General features: G+C 54.9%; 1 protein-coding gene and 1 long non-coding RNA gene across 2 annotated transcripts in view; one reads left to right on the forward strand and one right to left on the reverse strand.

The window, feature by feature from the left end:
- Nucleotides 1-6,860: 6,860 nt before the first annotated feature.
- Nucleotides 6,861-7,932, reverse strand: LOC141279399 (uncharacterized). The gene is made up of 3 exons (XR_012333566.1): nt 7,909-7,932; nt 7,505-7,648; nt 6,861-6,973 (listed from the first exon to the last, which is right to left on the reverse strand). It is a non-coding gene; the product is annotated as an uncharacterized lncRNA (long non-coding RNA).
- A 944-nt stretch (nt 7,933-8,876) lies between these two features.
- The window catches only part of SAXO4 (stabilizer of axonemal microtubules 4), a 7,169-nt gene continuing 478 nt past the window's right edge, over nt 8,877-15,567 (forward strand). Inside the window, exons 1-11 of the mRNA XM_033861667.2 lie at nt 8,877-9,003; nt 9,171-9,288; nt 9,552-9,705; nt 10,716-10,844; nt 11,438-11,501; nt 11,917-12,029; nt 12,434-12,493; nt 12,605-12,691; nt 13,061-13,174; nt 13,259-13,353; nt 14,973-15,137. Coding sequence (XP_033717558.2) covers nt 8,895-9,003; nt 9,171-9,288; nt 9,552-9,705; nt 10,716-10,844; nt 11,438-11,501; nt 11,917-12,029; nt 12,434-12,493; nt 12,605-12,691; nt 13,061-13,174; nt 13,259-13,353; nt 14,973-15,137 — 1,208 coding nt within the window. The 5' untranslated portion in view covers nt 8,877-8,894. The remainder of the gene's footprint in view (nt 9,004-9,170; nt 9,289-9,551; nt 9,706-10,715; nt 10,845-11,437; nt 11,502-11,916; nt 12,030-12,433; nt 12,494-12,604; nt 12,692-13,060; nt 13,175-13,258; nt 13,354-14,972; nt 15,138-15,567) is intronic.

Here is a 15,567-nt window from a genome sequence, read left to right on the forward strand (position 1 = left end):
TCCCCTTCTTTCCAGGTGGCTGGATGCCCTCGGACTGGGGAGAAGGGTTTTAAAGAATAAGATCTATCTTTCTCACCGTGGAAAGTGGAGAGAGTTCTTGGTTCTCTGCCCAGGTGTCTGGAGGACCTGAGATGCTAAAAGAAGTGAACTCTCAAAGCCAAGCATGCTTCAGGAAATAGATGCACCAGAGGGCCCTGGAGCCAGGGCTGCTGGGGTCCATCCTCTACTGTGGCCTCCCAAGCCAGGCTTCCCCTGGGTCGTCTCACAACAAGCCTCCTTTCAGAGGAGATCACATTATCCCATTTCTACACGAGGAAACTGAAACTCAGAGAGGCTTGCCGTCGGCCACACGGCTGGCAAGCAGCAAAACAGGATGTAAATCAAGGTTGCCCCAGAACTTGTGTACTTCCCAGCACCGCACTTGTCCCAGACTTAACCTGTCCACTCATTGCCATCGTGAGCTCTGCCGTAACCATGCACCATCTATACTAATATTCACTTGCTATCTTTCTTAAGTTGAGCCCCTTTTTATTTAAACAAATTAATTTTATTTCATCTTTCTTAACTCTTTTTTTTTTTTTCTTTTGGCCACGCCACGCAGCTTGTGGGATCTTAGTTCCCCGACTAGCGATTGAACCTGGGCCCTGGCTGTGAAATCGCCAAGTCCTAATCACTGGACCACCAGGGAATTCCCTAGACAAATTAATTTTAAAAGGAAACCTTACATCATCACTGTAAATGGAAAAAGTCATATCAGTAGTGTCACTTGCCAAAATTAAAAAGGTAACTATAAAAATAAGTACGTAAAATGTTATTGAATTTTTCTAAATTATAAAAAATTTCAAACATACAGCAATGTCGAACGAGTTTTACGGTAAGCACCCATATATCCAGCACTTAGATAACCATTAACTTTTCACTCTACTTGATTCGCTGTATATCTTTCCATCTTTCCATCCCTCTTTCCACCCACTCATCCATCTACTTTTGGATGCATTTCAAAGAAAATTACAGACATCAGAACACTCCCCCTAAATACTTCAGAATGCGTATCGTTAACTCGACTTTGATATTTTGTATTTAAAGTTTTTTCTCTTTTGCTGTAAAATGTACATACAGTGAAATGCACAAATCTTAACTCTACGTTTGCTGAGTTTTGACAAATGCTTGCATCAACCTCCTGTCAAGATACAGAAATTCCCATCACCCCAGAAAGTTCCCTCACGCTCCATCTATGCATATATTGTAAAATGAGTACCACGGTAAGGTTAATTAATACATCCATCATCTTACAGTTACCTTTTGTGTGTACATGGCGAGAACTTTTAAGATCTACTTTCTTAGCCACTTTCAAGTGCACAAAACAGTACTGTTAACTGTAGTCATCATGCTGTACATTAGATCCCCAGAAGCTATTCATCTTTTTAAAATTTTTTTTTAAATTTTTTTAAATTTATTATTTTATTTTTATTTTTATTTTTTTTTGCGGTACACGGGCCTCTCACTGCTGTGGCCTCTCCCATTGCGGAACACAGGCTCCGGACGCGCAGGCTCAGCGGCCATGGCTCACGGGCCCAGCCGCTCCGCGGCATGTGGGATCCTCCCGGACTGGGGCACGAACCCGTGTCCCCTGCATCGGCAGGCAGACTTTCAACCACTGCGCCACCAGGGAAGCCCATAACTTTTTAAAAATTTATTTATTTTTTGGCTGCATTGGGTCTTTGTTGATGTGCGTGGGCTTCCTCTAGTTGCAGCAAGCGGGGGGTACTCTTCGTTGCGTTGCCCAGGCTTCTCATTGCGGTGGCTTCTCTTGTTGCGGAGCACGGGCTCTAGGCACACGGGCTTCAGTAGTTGTGGCACTCGGGCTCAGTAGCTGTGGCTCGCGGGCTCTAGAGTGCAGGCTCAGTAGTTGTGGCGCACGGGCTTAGCTGCTCCATGGCGTGTGGGATCTTCCCGGACCAGGGCTCAAACCTGTGTCCTCTGCATTGGCAGGCGGATTCCCAACCACTGCGCCACCAGGGAAGCCCTGTTACTCATCTTATAACAGGAATTTTGTGCCCTTGGACCATCTTCACTCACTTCCTCCCCACCCCCAGCCCCCACGCCCTGCCTCTGGCAACCACCAATTTACTCTCTCTTTCTATGAGTTTTTCTTTTCTTTTCTTTTTTCTTTCTTTTTTTTTTTTGGCTGCGCTGTGTGGCATGTGGGATCCTAGTTCCCTGACCAGGGATTGAACCCGGGCCCTTGGCAGTGAAAACTTGGAGTCCTAACCACCGGACCGCCAGGGAATTCTCGAGTTTGTTTTTCTTAGATTGCATATAAGTGAGACCATACAGTATTTGCCTTTCTCTGTCCACCTTATTTTGCTTAGCATCATGCCCTCAATGTCCATGCATGTTCTTGCAAATGGCAGGACTTCCTTCTTTTTTATGGCTGAATAATATTCCACTATATATACACACTTAGGAACACTTGTACATCCTATTGGCTCTGTTTCCCTGGAGAACCCTGACTAATACACAGAATCACATCTGAACTTATTTCCCAAAAGTCCTCAGATCTTCAGTTCTTTGCTTATGCTGCAGTAGCAAACAAAATCCCAGACCTCCGGGGCTTGAAGCTCTCTCTATCACATCCCCGTCTGCTGAGGGAAAGCCCGCTCTCTGGGGCAGCTGACCTCCAGGAGGTGACTCAGTGATCCAGGCTGCCTCCATCCGTTGGTTCTTCCATCCTGACATTCCTGTCTCCACCCACAGAGAGTAGAAAACTCACAGCCACTGATAACTGCCTCAGACTGAGAGTGGCATTCCTCAATTCCTCATGCAGCACATTGGCCAGAACTGGCCACATGGTCCTTATCTAACTGCAAGGGAGGCTGGGAAATGTAACATAACCATAAGCACTTATTGAGTGCCTTCTCTATGCCAGGCTATGTGCTAAGCCCTTAAATATTATCTTTCTGGAGTCCTCAGCCTGTGTGAGTTCTACCATGACCTCATCATATAGGTAAGGAAACAGGCTTAGTAGAGTTGAGTCCCAGAGCACAGATCCCAGAAAAACAGGGCTGGAGAGTCAAACCCAGATCTCTGTGTATCCAGAAGCCACCCTCTTGACCCCTGTCCTCGGTTTCTTGCTGTTCACTGATGAGACTATCTCTATCCCACTGGAAAACTGAGATTGTGTTCTTATTTTCTGCTCCATCTCATTCCATCTTCCCCGGGAGTCGTGAATTTTTAAACCTTGTGCGAGATCAACCAGTTCACCCAGAGGAGACAGTAAAAGAACAGAACAGGCAGAAACAGAACAGCCAACAAATATGCTCGGCAGAGTTCTTCCAGGAAACATCTACAGATGGGAGTGGAAATGAACTACAGGAAGTTATGCTAGCTTGGTGGGAGGTGGGGGGAGAGAGTGCTCAAACCAGCAAGGAAATCATTTCCTTTTAGGAAAGACAGAGACAGAGAGGGATTGGACTTAGGCTGTTAGACTCGGGCTATTTCAGTTCCTGGTGGCAACAGATAAGTGAGCAGAGCCTCCAGGGCACGTTTTAAAGGTGGGGGTTTTAGGACCCCAGTCCCGGGCACCTCTCCTGCCTCATTAAGGCAGCAGCCGTCCTAGAGGCCCGAGTCACAGTGCAGAGATGCTGCAAATGGGCAAAATCGATAGTGAAAACTGAAGTCATCCTGGCCCGGCTGCTGGCCTGCTCCCTGGACCCAACGTTTACACCCCTAATAATCACAGCCCCCATCACTCACCGGTCCCACTGTGCAGGTGTCACACTGAGCCCCTATCTTACAGTTCTCATTTCATTCTCACAACAGCCCAGGGAGCAGGTGGCATCCTGCTGTCACAGGGAGGAAAGCGAGGCCTGGGACACTGTCCTAGATGGAGCCAGGATCTAAACGCAGGTCGGTGAGGCCCCAAAGCCAGGGCTCCTGTCCTAACACCACGCCGTTCAGACCCAGGAGCCTCCGGATCCACTTCTCCCAAACCAGTCACCTCAGCCTCAGAACCGCTGAGCCCTTCAGCGGGGCAGCGCCACCACCCAGGGCTGAACCAAGAGGTGGCTGTGCGAATCCAGGCCACCCTGCTACCCCCATGCCACGGACAAGAGGGGCCCGTGGGCTTGGCGTTGCTCCAACCAGCCCTTCCTGTCATGACCCCCTTGACGCCACGTTCCAGTTTCAAGTTGCTCCGTCCTGGATCACAGAGTGGGGGCACCTGGCCTGGATGAGGACTGTCAGGTGGGCTTAGAAGAATCTGGGTTCAGAAACAGTGTTCCTGTGGGCAGAATGTAGGGTTCGATGAGCTCTGTTCCTCAAACTCTGTGCCCTCCATAGACACACCTCAGGGTCTGGGCTGGAGACACTGCCAGTGCTGGCCCAGCCGGCCCCAGAGGGTGAGGCTGAGTGTGGGCTAGGGTGAGGCAGACTCCCCTCCACACTCTCCTGTAACAAGGGGAGGGACCTGGAAAGAGGGTGGGCTGGGGTCCTGCTGTCTCACAGATGAGGGGGGTGAGGGAGACACAGAGCCAGTCATCATTTTAATGTCTGTTTGAAGAAAGAGTTCCAAGACCTTGAGGTCAAATAAACAACACATCTCAAACTAAAAACAAGCAAGCCAAACCTCCAGTTCTGGCCTAGTTCCCTCTTTCACAGGCAGCAGGACCAGAGAGTGTGGTTAATTAAGGAAACTCACACAGCACTATTTGTGCCAGAGGCAGACCTCAAACTCAAGTTCCAGAAGCGGCTCAGAAAGGAGTAGAGATGTGACCTCGGCTCACCCAAGACATTGGCATCCCTGCCTCTTCCTCTTTCACCTAAATGGACTCAGACCAGGCCTTTCCTGGGGGCAACACCTGATTCCATTCTCCTCCCCGAGCAACCCCCTTGCCTCGGGGCCCACCTGAAGCCAGGGAACATTACCCTTTGTGCCTTCCCCAGCCTCCAGCACACAGACTTCAGAAGTATGAGTGTAGTAAGTTCTAGCAATTCCACTTCTTGTTGTGCACCCCTCAAAAATTGAAAGCAGGGACTCAACAAGATACTTATACACCCATGTTAGCAGTATTACTCACAATAACCAAAAGATAGACACAACTCAAGTGTCCATCTACAGATGAGAGGATAAACAGCGTGTGGCATATACATATGAGGGACTATTAGTCAGTTTTAAAACAGAAGGAAATTCCAACACCTGCTACAGTATGGATGAAGCTTAAGGACATTATGCTAAGTGAAATAAACCAGACACAAAAGGACAAATATTGTACGATTCCTCTTATATGAGGTGCCTAGAGCAGTTAAATTCATAGAGATAGCAAGTCACCTGTGGGTTGCCAAGGGCTGGGGGGGAGGGGGGAATGGGGAGTTAGAGAAACTGAGGCCCAGAGGTGAGAGGTCCAAAAGTCACACAGCGATGGGGTCAGCACTGGGTCCAGCACCAGGTGAGCAGCCCCTAGGCTCCTGCTTCTTGTGAGCTCCGGGCCCTTGGTCTCCCGAACACTCCTTGCCCAGGCCGGGCCCCTCTGTTCTGGAGAACCTGGTGGCCGGTGGCCGGGCGATCTAGTAGCTGCGCCTTCTCCTCGCTTCCCTCCAGGAGCCCCCCAGCTTTATGAGGACAGCACCAGTCTATCACCTGCAGTTCTGAGTGATGGCCGCTGGGTGTCGCCACACAGCAAAAAACCACAGGCCACCAGGAGGATCACCGCCGCCTCCCAGAATTCCTCCCCGTCTTTCGTGGGCTCCGACCCAGGGGTCCCCAGCAACGCAAGAGCTCCTGTCACAACGATATGGGACAGTTTCAAGCCTTTCACAGCCCCGTTTGCCCCTCATCAACTGCGAAAAGGAAAGCCTGGCCACAGCCTCCCTCGAAGCTGCCTCCCGCAGCTGAGCGAGCCCCTCCCCTTCACCCACTGCTCCAGCCGCAAGGGACCAAGTAGTCTCACCTTTGTTCTCGCCGGGCCTTCCACGTGGAGTGCCCTCCCTCATCTCCGCCTGGTGCAGGCCTACTGCCTGCTAGACACGGTGCAAAGTGTATTTCAAATCCACCAGCAGCCCTGCAACATAGGGGTTGGAGGTGAATCCCGGAAGCCGGGAGTTGCACAGCCAGCGAGTGGCAGAAGCGAGTTCTGATCTCAGTACGCTCAGGGTCCTGAATTGAACTCTCGCTGGCTACATCACAGTGGCAGTGACTGAGACCCCTGTGGACTGTGGGCTCCCTGAGGGCAGGGCCATGTGGAACTCCTGTTGTTAACCCTTGAGCCCAATCCTTTGCCAAGACCTTTCCCTAATTCTTAGAGGGCGCCTACCATCTCAGTGTGCCAGCTGCAGCCCCACTGGTAGGTACCATTATCACCCCCACTTTCCAGAAGGGGGAAACCGAGGGGCATGTAACACGCACCAAGTCTTTTACTATTAAGTGTCAGAGGCGGGGCGGTGCCATTTGGCTTCAGAGTCTGAGTCCTTGCTTGTAACCCTTCCCTGCGATGCAGACACTTCAAGGAGGGCCTCTCTCTCCCTCCGCCTTGGGTGAGCCCCACCCATTCTTCCCTATCTTGTGTTTCTTGAGCGGAGCTCATGGGAACCTCCGTCATTACACTTGGAGCTCTTGGCTGGAGGGCCGGGCTGTGTCTCTTCAATTCTGTCCCTGCAGCTTCTGACCCCCGAACAGATTCGTTCCTCTGGAGGGTGGGTGCCTGCCACACCTCTGCTGGGTCCTGGTCACCTCTGAGTCCAGGGCCTCTCTGTGGGGCTCAGGGGCAGACACAAGCTCCCTCACGAGCAGGCCGGTCACCTCCAGGTGAGTGTGGCAAGGGCGTCTCCTGGGCGAGGGCAGCCCCCTTTCCCTCGGCCTCCCCTTCATTCACACCTCATTCTCCCCGAAGAGCAGGGGCGCACTGGCTCCTGAGAGCTGACGGTGAAACTTCCAGGAAATCTGCCAGCTGATCGTTGAACGCAGCCGCTGTTAACACTTCAATGATATAAACTTACATATTACTAAATTATATTTGAAAAGAAGCTAATAAATACTTCAAAGTCATCACCTCCTCATTACATTCCCATATTTTCCTGTCATTTATGCTCTTGGGGTTACTTCCAACTACTGAATCCCTATGGTGGAAGTACTGTAATCGTGGTGGGCTGCTGACCTTGTATACCCAATTCCCTTTTCAGTAACATCGCGTTGGTAGTTTGAAAGCAGCCGTGAAAGCAGGGCGTGTTTACACCATAGAAATCGACAAATGCTGCAAATCAGGACACTCGCCCCCCCCCCCCAACACACCCACAACCGCGCAGTCCCCAGAGATCCAACTGTTAGACATTCACAAGCCTTAGAGCCGATGTGCTGCGAATGAGTCCTCACAGAAGGAGCATGGCCTGTGGATCCGGCTCACGCCAGTTTAATCCAGACTCTTCTTCCACCAGCTCTGGGGCCTGGGCCCCACCTTTCCCATCGCAAAATAAAGCTAAGAAGAGCTTTTAAAAACCGAGCATCAACCACCTGCCAGGTGCTGAATCCACTCTTTCATCAAATCTTCCAACAGCCCCAGGAGACAGGTCCAGTGACCACCCTCGATGAAGATGAGGAAATGGGGGCGACAGATCAGGTTTGAACCACGCTCCTCACTGCTGTGGTTTATTGGACCTAGAATAAGAGTAGCCAGTTCACAGGGTGGTTTGGGGATTATGTGAGGTAATGTGTGTGAAAGAGCTCGGTACAGATTTGGCTCTAGCAGAACAGAGTCAACATTAATTTACCCAGAGGCTTAAGAGTGGGATCTGGACCCACCCACATTTGAATCTCAACTTTGCTATTTTCTGACTGTGAGATCTCCGGCCAGCCAAGTCACTTTGCTTGTCCAACCCTCCTTTTCCCTGTGTGAAAAGAGGGATAATAATAGCTACCTGGAAGAGCTATTCAGAAGACTGGAGATAAAGGATGTAAAGTGTCTGATGAAGTGGGTGCTCAATAAACTGGAGTGATTGTTCAGGATTATCTTTTATTTCATGTCACTCAGACGGCAGTTCTGCCCGGCTGTGGTGAGGGACACCACCATCGGGGCTGGAGCCACGGAGGCAGTACCTTGCCTGGGCAGCTCCTGGCCTCCCCTCCTGGCCAGGTCAGCCCCTCAGTGGGCCCTGGCTTCAGAAGGGCTTCCAAAGCGTGGGGACACTGTTGCTAGGCACCTGTTGCTAGGCAACGCACTGTTTCTTCTGGCCTGGCCACTTGCCCGAGGGCTCAGGCTTCTGTGGAGCAGCGCCTGCCTCCTGCAGCCTCTTGCCCTACCTCAGAGCCCCTGCAGAGGGCAGGTAAGGGTGGGGCCAGCTGGGTGGTTGGGCCCCACGAGAGCTGAGCCAACTTCTAGTGGGAGGTGGGCAAGGCCGAGGGACCCTAGGGAGAGACAAGGAGCCTGGGGCTGGGAGTGAGCTTCCCAGCTGGGGTGGCCAAGAGTGCTCAGGGTGGGCGATTGTTGGGCTATTCCGTTCCCAGAAGAGGGCACGTGGGGGCAAAGATGAGGGGCTGAGGGGTCGGATACCCTGGGTCTGAATCCCGGTTCTACTACCTATGATGAGCTCATCCTTCACCACTTGGGACCTCAGTTTCCCAGCTGTAAAATGGGGGAGGGGGTTGGTGATAAGGTGTGAGGAAGGTGAGTGAGACACAGGGTACACAAGTGTTGATGAGTACTAGTCCTTTCTTCAGTTTGGGGTGTGGGTGTCGGTGGAAAGGCACAGACCTGGGGGAAGGGCCGCTGTGTGGGCTTCCATCACCTCCTCTGTGGTCTCCGCAGCCTGGGCCTGGGGCAGGCTCGGGGCCCTTGGGCTGCCAGACCTCTGGGGCTCCTTGTTCTTCCTTCCTAGGACCCCCGGGGGCCCTGCCCCACAGCATCATGATGGGGAAACTCCCCCTGGGGGTTGTATCCCCTTATGTGAAGATGAGTTCGGGGGGCTGCACAGACCCCCTGAAATTCTACGCCACCAGCTACTGCATAGCCTACGGTGAGGGCACCTTTGTGTAGGAGGCACGCCCAGGGCACGGGGCAGGAGTGGGGACGCCCTCCTAGACCCCTGGTGCGGGCGGATGCTGGTCCTGCCTGGGGAGCCCTGGTCACTGCTCTGCCGCTCTGCTGACCCTGAGTCCTGTCTGCCTGCTTCCCCTCTGGCAGGCCGGGAGGATTTCAAGCCCCGCATGGGCACTCACCACGGCACAGGCTACAGATCAAATTACCGGCCCGTGGTCTCATGTCAACCCAATCTCAGTGCCCTGGACAACCCGGCCGTGGGGTACAGTCGGTCCAACCCCTGCTCACCCCCTGCCCACCCGGGCCTTAGCCCTCAGGGCCATTGGACCTCATCAGACCAACTCCAGGCTCCGCGCTTGGGGTCCGGGATCCTGGGGGAGTCAGGGCCTGGTCCTCAGCCTGGGCCCCAAAGGCAAGCAGACTCCCGAGGCTGCTGTGGGAGGTTTGAGGGAGGTGGAAGCCTCCAGGGGACAAGGGGAGGTGGCCCTGGTGGTAATAGCTCCCCTGCTCCTGCCCCGCCCTCAGGGAACAAGTCTGCAACAATTTCCAGACCGTGACCAGTCAGAGCTCCCGTCCCCTGGAGGTGCCTGATGGCAAATACCCACTGCTCTGGAACATGCACCAGACCCACCCTGGCTCCTCTCGGGAGAAGGCCTGGGAAGCCACCCCCACCAGGGAGGTCAGTGCTGGGCCAAGACCAGGACGGAGGGGGACCCTAGCCTGGGGCAGAGGAAGGGCTAGAGAGTGGACAGGGTGGGGATCCCTCCAGAGGGTGGGGCTGCACTGCCAAGTGTTGGTCAAGGCTGAGATGACTGGGCCTGGGGGAGCCACAGTGTGGGCTGGGGTCCCCTCACCTTTATCACCTTTGACCTCGCCCCCATCCCCCCATCCCCTCCCCCTCCATATCCATTCCCATTCCTGTCACCATCATCATCTCTACCATCCCCACCTCCAGTCCTGTTCCCTCCGCACCCCAAGCCCATCCACTTCCCCATGATCTCCCCCATCTCATCCACATGTCCACGCCCACATCACCATCCCCACTGTGGCTGTCACTTTCACTTTTGTCATTATCATCCCCGTCATCTTCATCTCTATCACTATGTGACCATCATCCTTATCACCACCACCGCCAGAATGGATACTGCCATTCAGGCAACCAATACGTTCTAAACACCTCTTCGATTTCTGAAGGTGATAAGTGCTGGGGAAAAATATACCAGGGAAGAGGCAAGGACTGAAGCAGAAGTGAAGGAACTGGACCTGCAAGTCAGGAGGGTCAGAAAAGAGCTTACTATGGAGACATTAGACAAAAACTTGAGGGACGTCAGTATTCCTCCAGATGCAGCAAAGTAAGGGAAGAGCATTCCAGGCAATGCAGACAGCAAGTGCAAAGGCCCTGAGGTGGGAGCACCTGATGGGAGGAGGGACAGCAAGGAGGCAGGTGGCTGGAGCGGAGTGAGGAGCTTAGGTCCTTGTGGGCCGCCGTCAGGACGTGGGATCCTACCCGGAGTGCAATGGGAATACTGCAGGGCTTTGAGCAGAGGAGGGATATGGCCCAGCTTCATCGTAAAGGGACCCCCCCAGGCTGCTGTGCAGATACTCTGTAGGGGTCAAGGGCAGAATCAGAGTCAAGACGTGATTGCCATCCCCTCACCTGGAGCATAATTGGCTGCTCCGTCCTCCCAGGTCAGGAAGGTCCATTTTGACACCCAGGACTGTGGGCCCCAGGCCATCAAGGGGCTGGAGCCCAAGGAAGTGCCCTTGCTCCACCGACAGCAGAACAAGGGCTCGCTGGAGTGGGAGGATGCCCGACACGTGAGTGGGTGGCCCCGATGAGGGCCTTGGGCCGGGCAGAGGGGCCGGATGCAGCTCCTCCGGCTTCCTCGAGACAGGTTCTGTGCTGACTCACCCGAGCAGCCAGCTCAGTGTGGGCTCAGGGCACACACACTCAGAGAGACTGGGGCGAGGCAAGGATTTGAGATTTGGTATTTCTAAGGCAGCAGCAAAGTGGTCCTCACGGGCTTCCTTACATGTATCTTGGGATTTAATACCTGAGTTCCCTTCTCTTCCGATCCCATCCTGGGCCCCAGTGTACTGTGAGCACCCATTCCCTTCCATCCGCCTCTCTCCTCTCTTTGGGCCCCTCCTGCTCTGGGTCGCAGGGGCTCTGGGTCCCGTTGTTCATTACTGGAGTCCAGTGTGGGATATGACTTAGTTTTCATTGTCACGGAGGAACTGTGCTCTCCTGGTGGAATTTCTGGCGCTGTGATGCCTGATGAGAGAGAGATGTGTGTGGGAGCATGCAGGTCTACTCAAAGCACAGAGAACCGGAGAGCCAGCACTGCCCCCACTGCCTCTGGGCCCTGGTCTACCTTGCGTCCCCCATCGCTCCACTCTTTGTGCTCCAGGGCCCCCGCTTCATGACTTCCGAGTATGATCCCAAGTATCTCAAGGAGCCTTCAAACCAGCCAGGTAGGCAGGAGTGAGTCTAAGCTCAGGCCTCCCACTACACCTCCCTATTCCCGACCCTTGGGAGAGACCCCCGGGGACCCCAGAGCTGGCACAGGGCTGAGGAGGCACCAGCGGAAGACAGAAGGACATATCGGCAGCTTGGGGAAACCATCTTCCCTGGGCTGACCTCTGTGCTTTAGGTCTGCTGATCTCCAAAGGACGACTCTTTTGCTTAGGAGGGCTGTTTGAGGTTTGCCCTTCCTTTTGCTCTCCTCTCTTGCTCTCTGCCCTGGACTCTGGAGTCCCCCTGTTGCCCATGATCCTGGCTGCTCCGGCCTCCAGCTCCCCCCACACCTACTGGGACACCGAGCCACTGGTGGTCACGTTGGTGGGGCCTGCTTGTCCCAGGCCAGCACAGAGGGGCTGTCTTTTGCAGATCTCTTGCAGAAGAAATCAGCTGGGGCCAAGGAGGAGACTGGCTTAACCGAAGCTTCCAACAAGAGCCCCATCATCTTCCAGCCGCCCTCCCAGGTCCTCCCTGGGGACCCGGTAAGTCAGGCTGGGCCCCACTAGAATTTCAAGGTGATTGAAGCTTTCCAGTCTGGGGGTTTCTAGCTTTAAAAATGTATATATATGAGCTGCAGAAGCCTTTGCCGAAACACAAGATGAAAGAGCTTGGGCGAAAACCACTACTTTGGTCCAACTCCCCCATTTTCTGGATGAGAAGACTGAGGTCCAAAGAGGAAAAGCAGCATAGTCAAGGTCACTGAGAGTTCAGACAAGAACCCTGGACTGCTGGTTCCCGTTCAGCATCATGCCCTCCCCTCCCTTCTTCCCAAACTCTCCCCTTTCCTTTGTACGTCCAATTATACCCATTTGTGCTGAGCCCTTCTCTGTGCTCAGGACAAAGGAGCAGTTGAGCAGCCTAATGCTCCTCTGTGGCCTCTTTCCAGGTCCTCCTCCCCAGCCGGAGTGTCACCAAGTCAGACTTTCTCCCCATGACCCATCCTCACGTAAGCTGAGCCAGGGCTGGAGGGGAATGTCTGTGCCACAGCCTGAGGTCCTCCTGTGGGGCAGTTGGGATGGTGCCGGAAGCCATGCCAGGGGCTGCTTTGCTGCCTTAGGGGGATGAGTTCCTGCCGGTGCTGGCCAGAGGCTCCGAGCGGGAGACCGGCTTCAGCCGAGTGAAGGAGAGGACTCTGAACCCCAGAGTGAGTGGCCTCGGGGGGCTCCCTTGTGTGTTCTGAGAAGGGAACACTCAGAGAGGAGGAGACAGGGAGGTTTCTTGGACCCGGTGGCATTCGATCCGGGCAGTGCAATATGGGAAGAATCAGGATATTTGGAGATGCAGAGGAAGGACCCCTGGGTGGAGGGAGGAAGGACCTCTGGGTGGAGGGGGAAAGGCCCAGGGGCTGGAAAGTGAGGGGTGTGTTCAAAGCCGTGACTTCAGTGGGGCTGGAGGGGGACGCATCCTGGGGCTGGGGCGGTTGAGGCTGCATGGGCCTCTGCCTGCCTTCCCTCCATCCTGCTGCCTCACCCTGGCCACCCGGCCACCCTTCTTGTGATTCTGTCCCTTGCAGGTGCCCCCTTCCGGCCCAGAACCCAGCAGCATGAACCACTGGCAATTCCAGCCCCCGCAGAGGATGCAACAGACAAATGTTGCCCTGCTTGGCCAGGAGACCGTGTGGAAAAAGGTAAGGCCTGGGGTACCCAGCCCCTACCCCAAATCCCCACCCCCTCCTGACCTGAGAAGTCCCCTCTCTATCCCTCTGGTGCAGGAGCCCACAGGGTTCAGCCTTAACAACCCCAGCTATGTCCGGAGCCCCTATGACCCTGACCTGGATAATCGCTACCTGACCACCTACAACCAAGGGTGAGCCCCTCTTCCCTACCCACATCTGGGTCTGTGAAGCTGACCCATTTTACAGACAGGGAGACTGAGACTGCGAAAAGTAATGAGCTCACAGTAATGAGTGAAGAAGGCCAACACTTGATTAATGTGGGTTCCCCCAGAAGCAGACCCCGAGCCAAGGAGTTGGGTGTGAACCCTTTATTAAGGGTGTCAGGGATGGGGGTAATGGGGTGGGGAAGGGATGGCCGCCAAGAACAGTGTGTTATTAAACCAGGTATCCCATGGGGAGACGCTAGAAAACAGTGCAAAACACACAACTCAGAATCATCCCAGCCAAGGAACGAGAGAGCTGGGGTATTCATACCCCACACCCATTGATCCTTGGTTAAGGGCTGTCCCCAGGGGTGATATTAAAGCCCAGGTACCTCCTTGCTCCAGTAACCCAAGGGCAGCTTTCCCAGAGATGCAGTGCAGGCCCCTGGTGGGCAGGGGAGGAATGAGGGAGTACAATGGGGTCTATGTGGAGCAACAGGGCATCTGCTAAGAGACCACAACCAGTCCATGGCAGGTGGGCTCCATGCACTCTCAGAAGGTAAGCTCTGTGCTGTGTGAGCCCTGGGCAAGGAGTGAGTGTCCTGGGCATCAGGGAAGGCTTCCAGGAGGAAGTGGCCCTAGAGTCATGGGGGAGGCTCCCCAGGCCAGGACTGGGTGGGGAGGGCATCCCAGGGGTGGGATAATGGAGGTGTAATTCTTAGGCAAAAGCGTCCCCTCCTGGCCTCTGTCATCTGTGTGTCAGCCTGTGTCATCCGCGTCCACACTGCTCCCCCAGCTCCTCCATCTCCCAGGAGGATTGGAGCGAAATGCTCCCTCTTTTGAATGGGGACGCTGAGGCTCAGAGGGTGGAAGCGGTGCCTGAACCTCACAGCAGATCCGCGATGCACGTGGCAGCTCCAGTTCCCGGGGAGGGCAAGGGGGAGGGGCGGGGCCTCACTCTGGGAGTTGGGGGACAGCTGTGCTCCTGCCCCTCCCCAGGCTCCCGCAGACCCTCAGGCCCAGCCATCTCTCCTTCCCCCCGCCTGCCTGTCTGGTTTTCTGAGCGCTCAGCAGGTGTCAGGCACACCACTCCTTCCTCATGGGCCCAGAGCCCCAGGGGTTGTAGTCACTGATTTTCTCATGTATCTCTCCGCACCCCCTTTGTAAACTCAAGGGCTGGGCCCACACCTTGCTCATTTTGGCACCTTCAGAACCCGGCCCAGTGCTCAGTGAAAACTGGCAAAATGGAAGAAAAAGTCAAACGCCTAGAGAGAAATGGAGGCGACGGGGTCCCCGACCCCCATCCTCTCCCATCCCCCGAGACGTTCACAGGCCAGGGAGGGAGGCATGGCATCTCTTAAAAGTCTTTTACACTCCAGAGCGCTGTCTCAGCCTCAGGGGCGGCTCCGAGGAGGGGCGCCCAGCTCAGGGGCAGCGTGAGGGCAGGCTTCCAGGGTAAGAGGTGAGTGAGTGGACAGGGCCTTCGGGAGGTTGGAGGACCTGCAGCAGTCTGTGCTCCGCTGGAGCCAAGATTCCTGCTGGAGAAGCGCAGAGAGGCTGCAGAGGACAGAGACCAGCTTCCCGCCAGCTACTCTTCTGTGTTGAAGGTACTTCGAGAGCATCCCCAAGGGTCTAGACAGTGAAGGCTGGACTCGAGGTGGCTTCCAGCCCCAGAAGCCCGGAGGCTATGCCCTCAACCAGCCGGTCACCCGCCTACAGGCCACCTCCAACCCCACAGAGAGCCTGCGGCGCCTGAATCCCCATGTGGGCAGGTAGCACGCCCCCCTCCTGCTCTGTCCTTTGCTGCATCTAGGCCTTTCCCCGGCCTCTCCTCCCTCCTTCGTCTGTCTTCCATCTGAGAGGCCCATTTCCTCTCTCTGGTTTGTTCATTGCCTCTCCTGCCCAGCGGGGCTGCTGCCCTCCTCTGCCCAGCGACCCCTCCCTCTGCACGGCTGCCCCCCCCCCCCGCCCCAGTCCCCGGGGCGCTCGTGTTTCCTCGCACTTGGCCAGCTCCCACCTGCTCCCTGCCAGCTGTGGGGTGGGGTGTGTGGGGACAAAGCGGAATGACTGTGGCTCTGCCTCTCTCTGACTCCTTTCTGCTCAATCCAATTCCTCAGAAATCCCGTTTGTACCAATAATGGCCCAGAGCTGGCCGGCAAAGACTCTCTGTGGCTTGGCCATCCCGGCTGAGCCCTGGCGCCG

Source organism: Tursiops truncatus, chromosome 8 (assembly GCF_011762595.2).
Source record: "Tursiops truncatus isolate mTurTru1 chromosome 8, mTurTru1.mat.Y, whole genome shotgun sequence".
Taxonomy (NCBI): Eukaryota; Metazoa; Chordata; class Mammalia; order Artiodactyla; family Delphinidae; genus Tursiops; species Tursiops truncatus.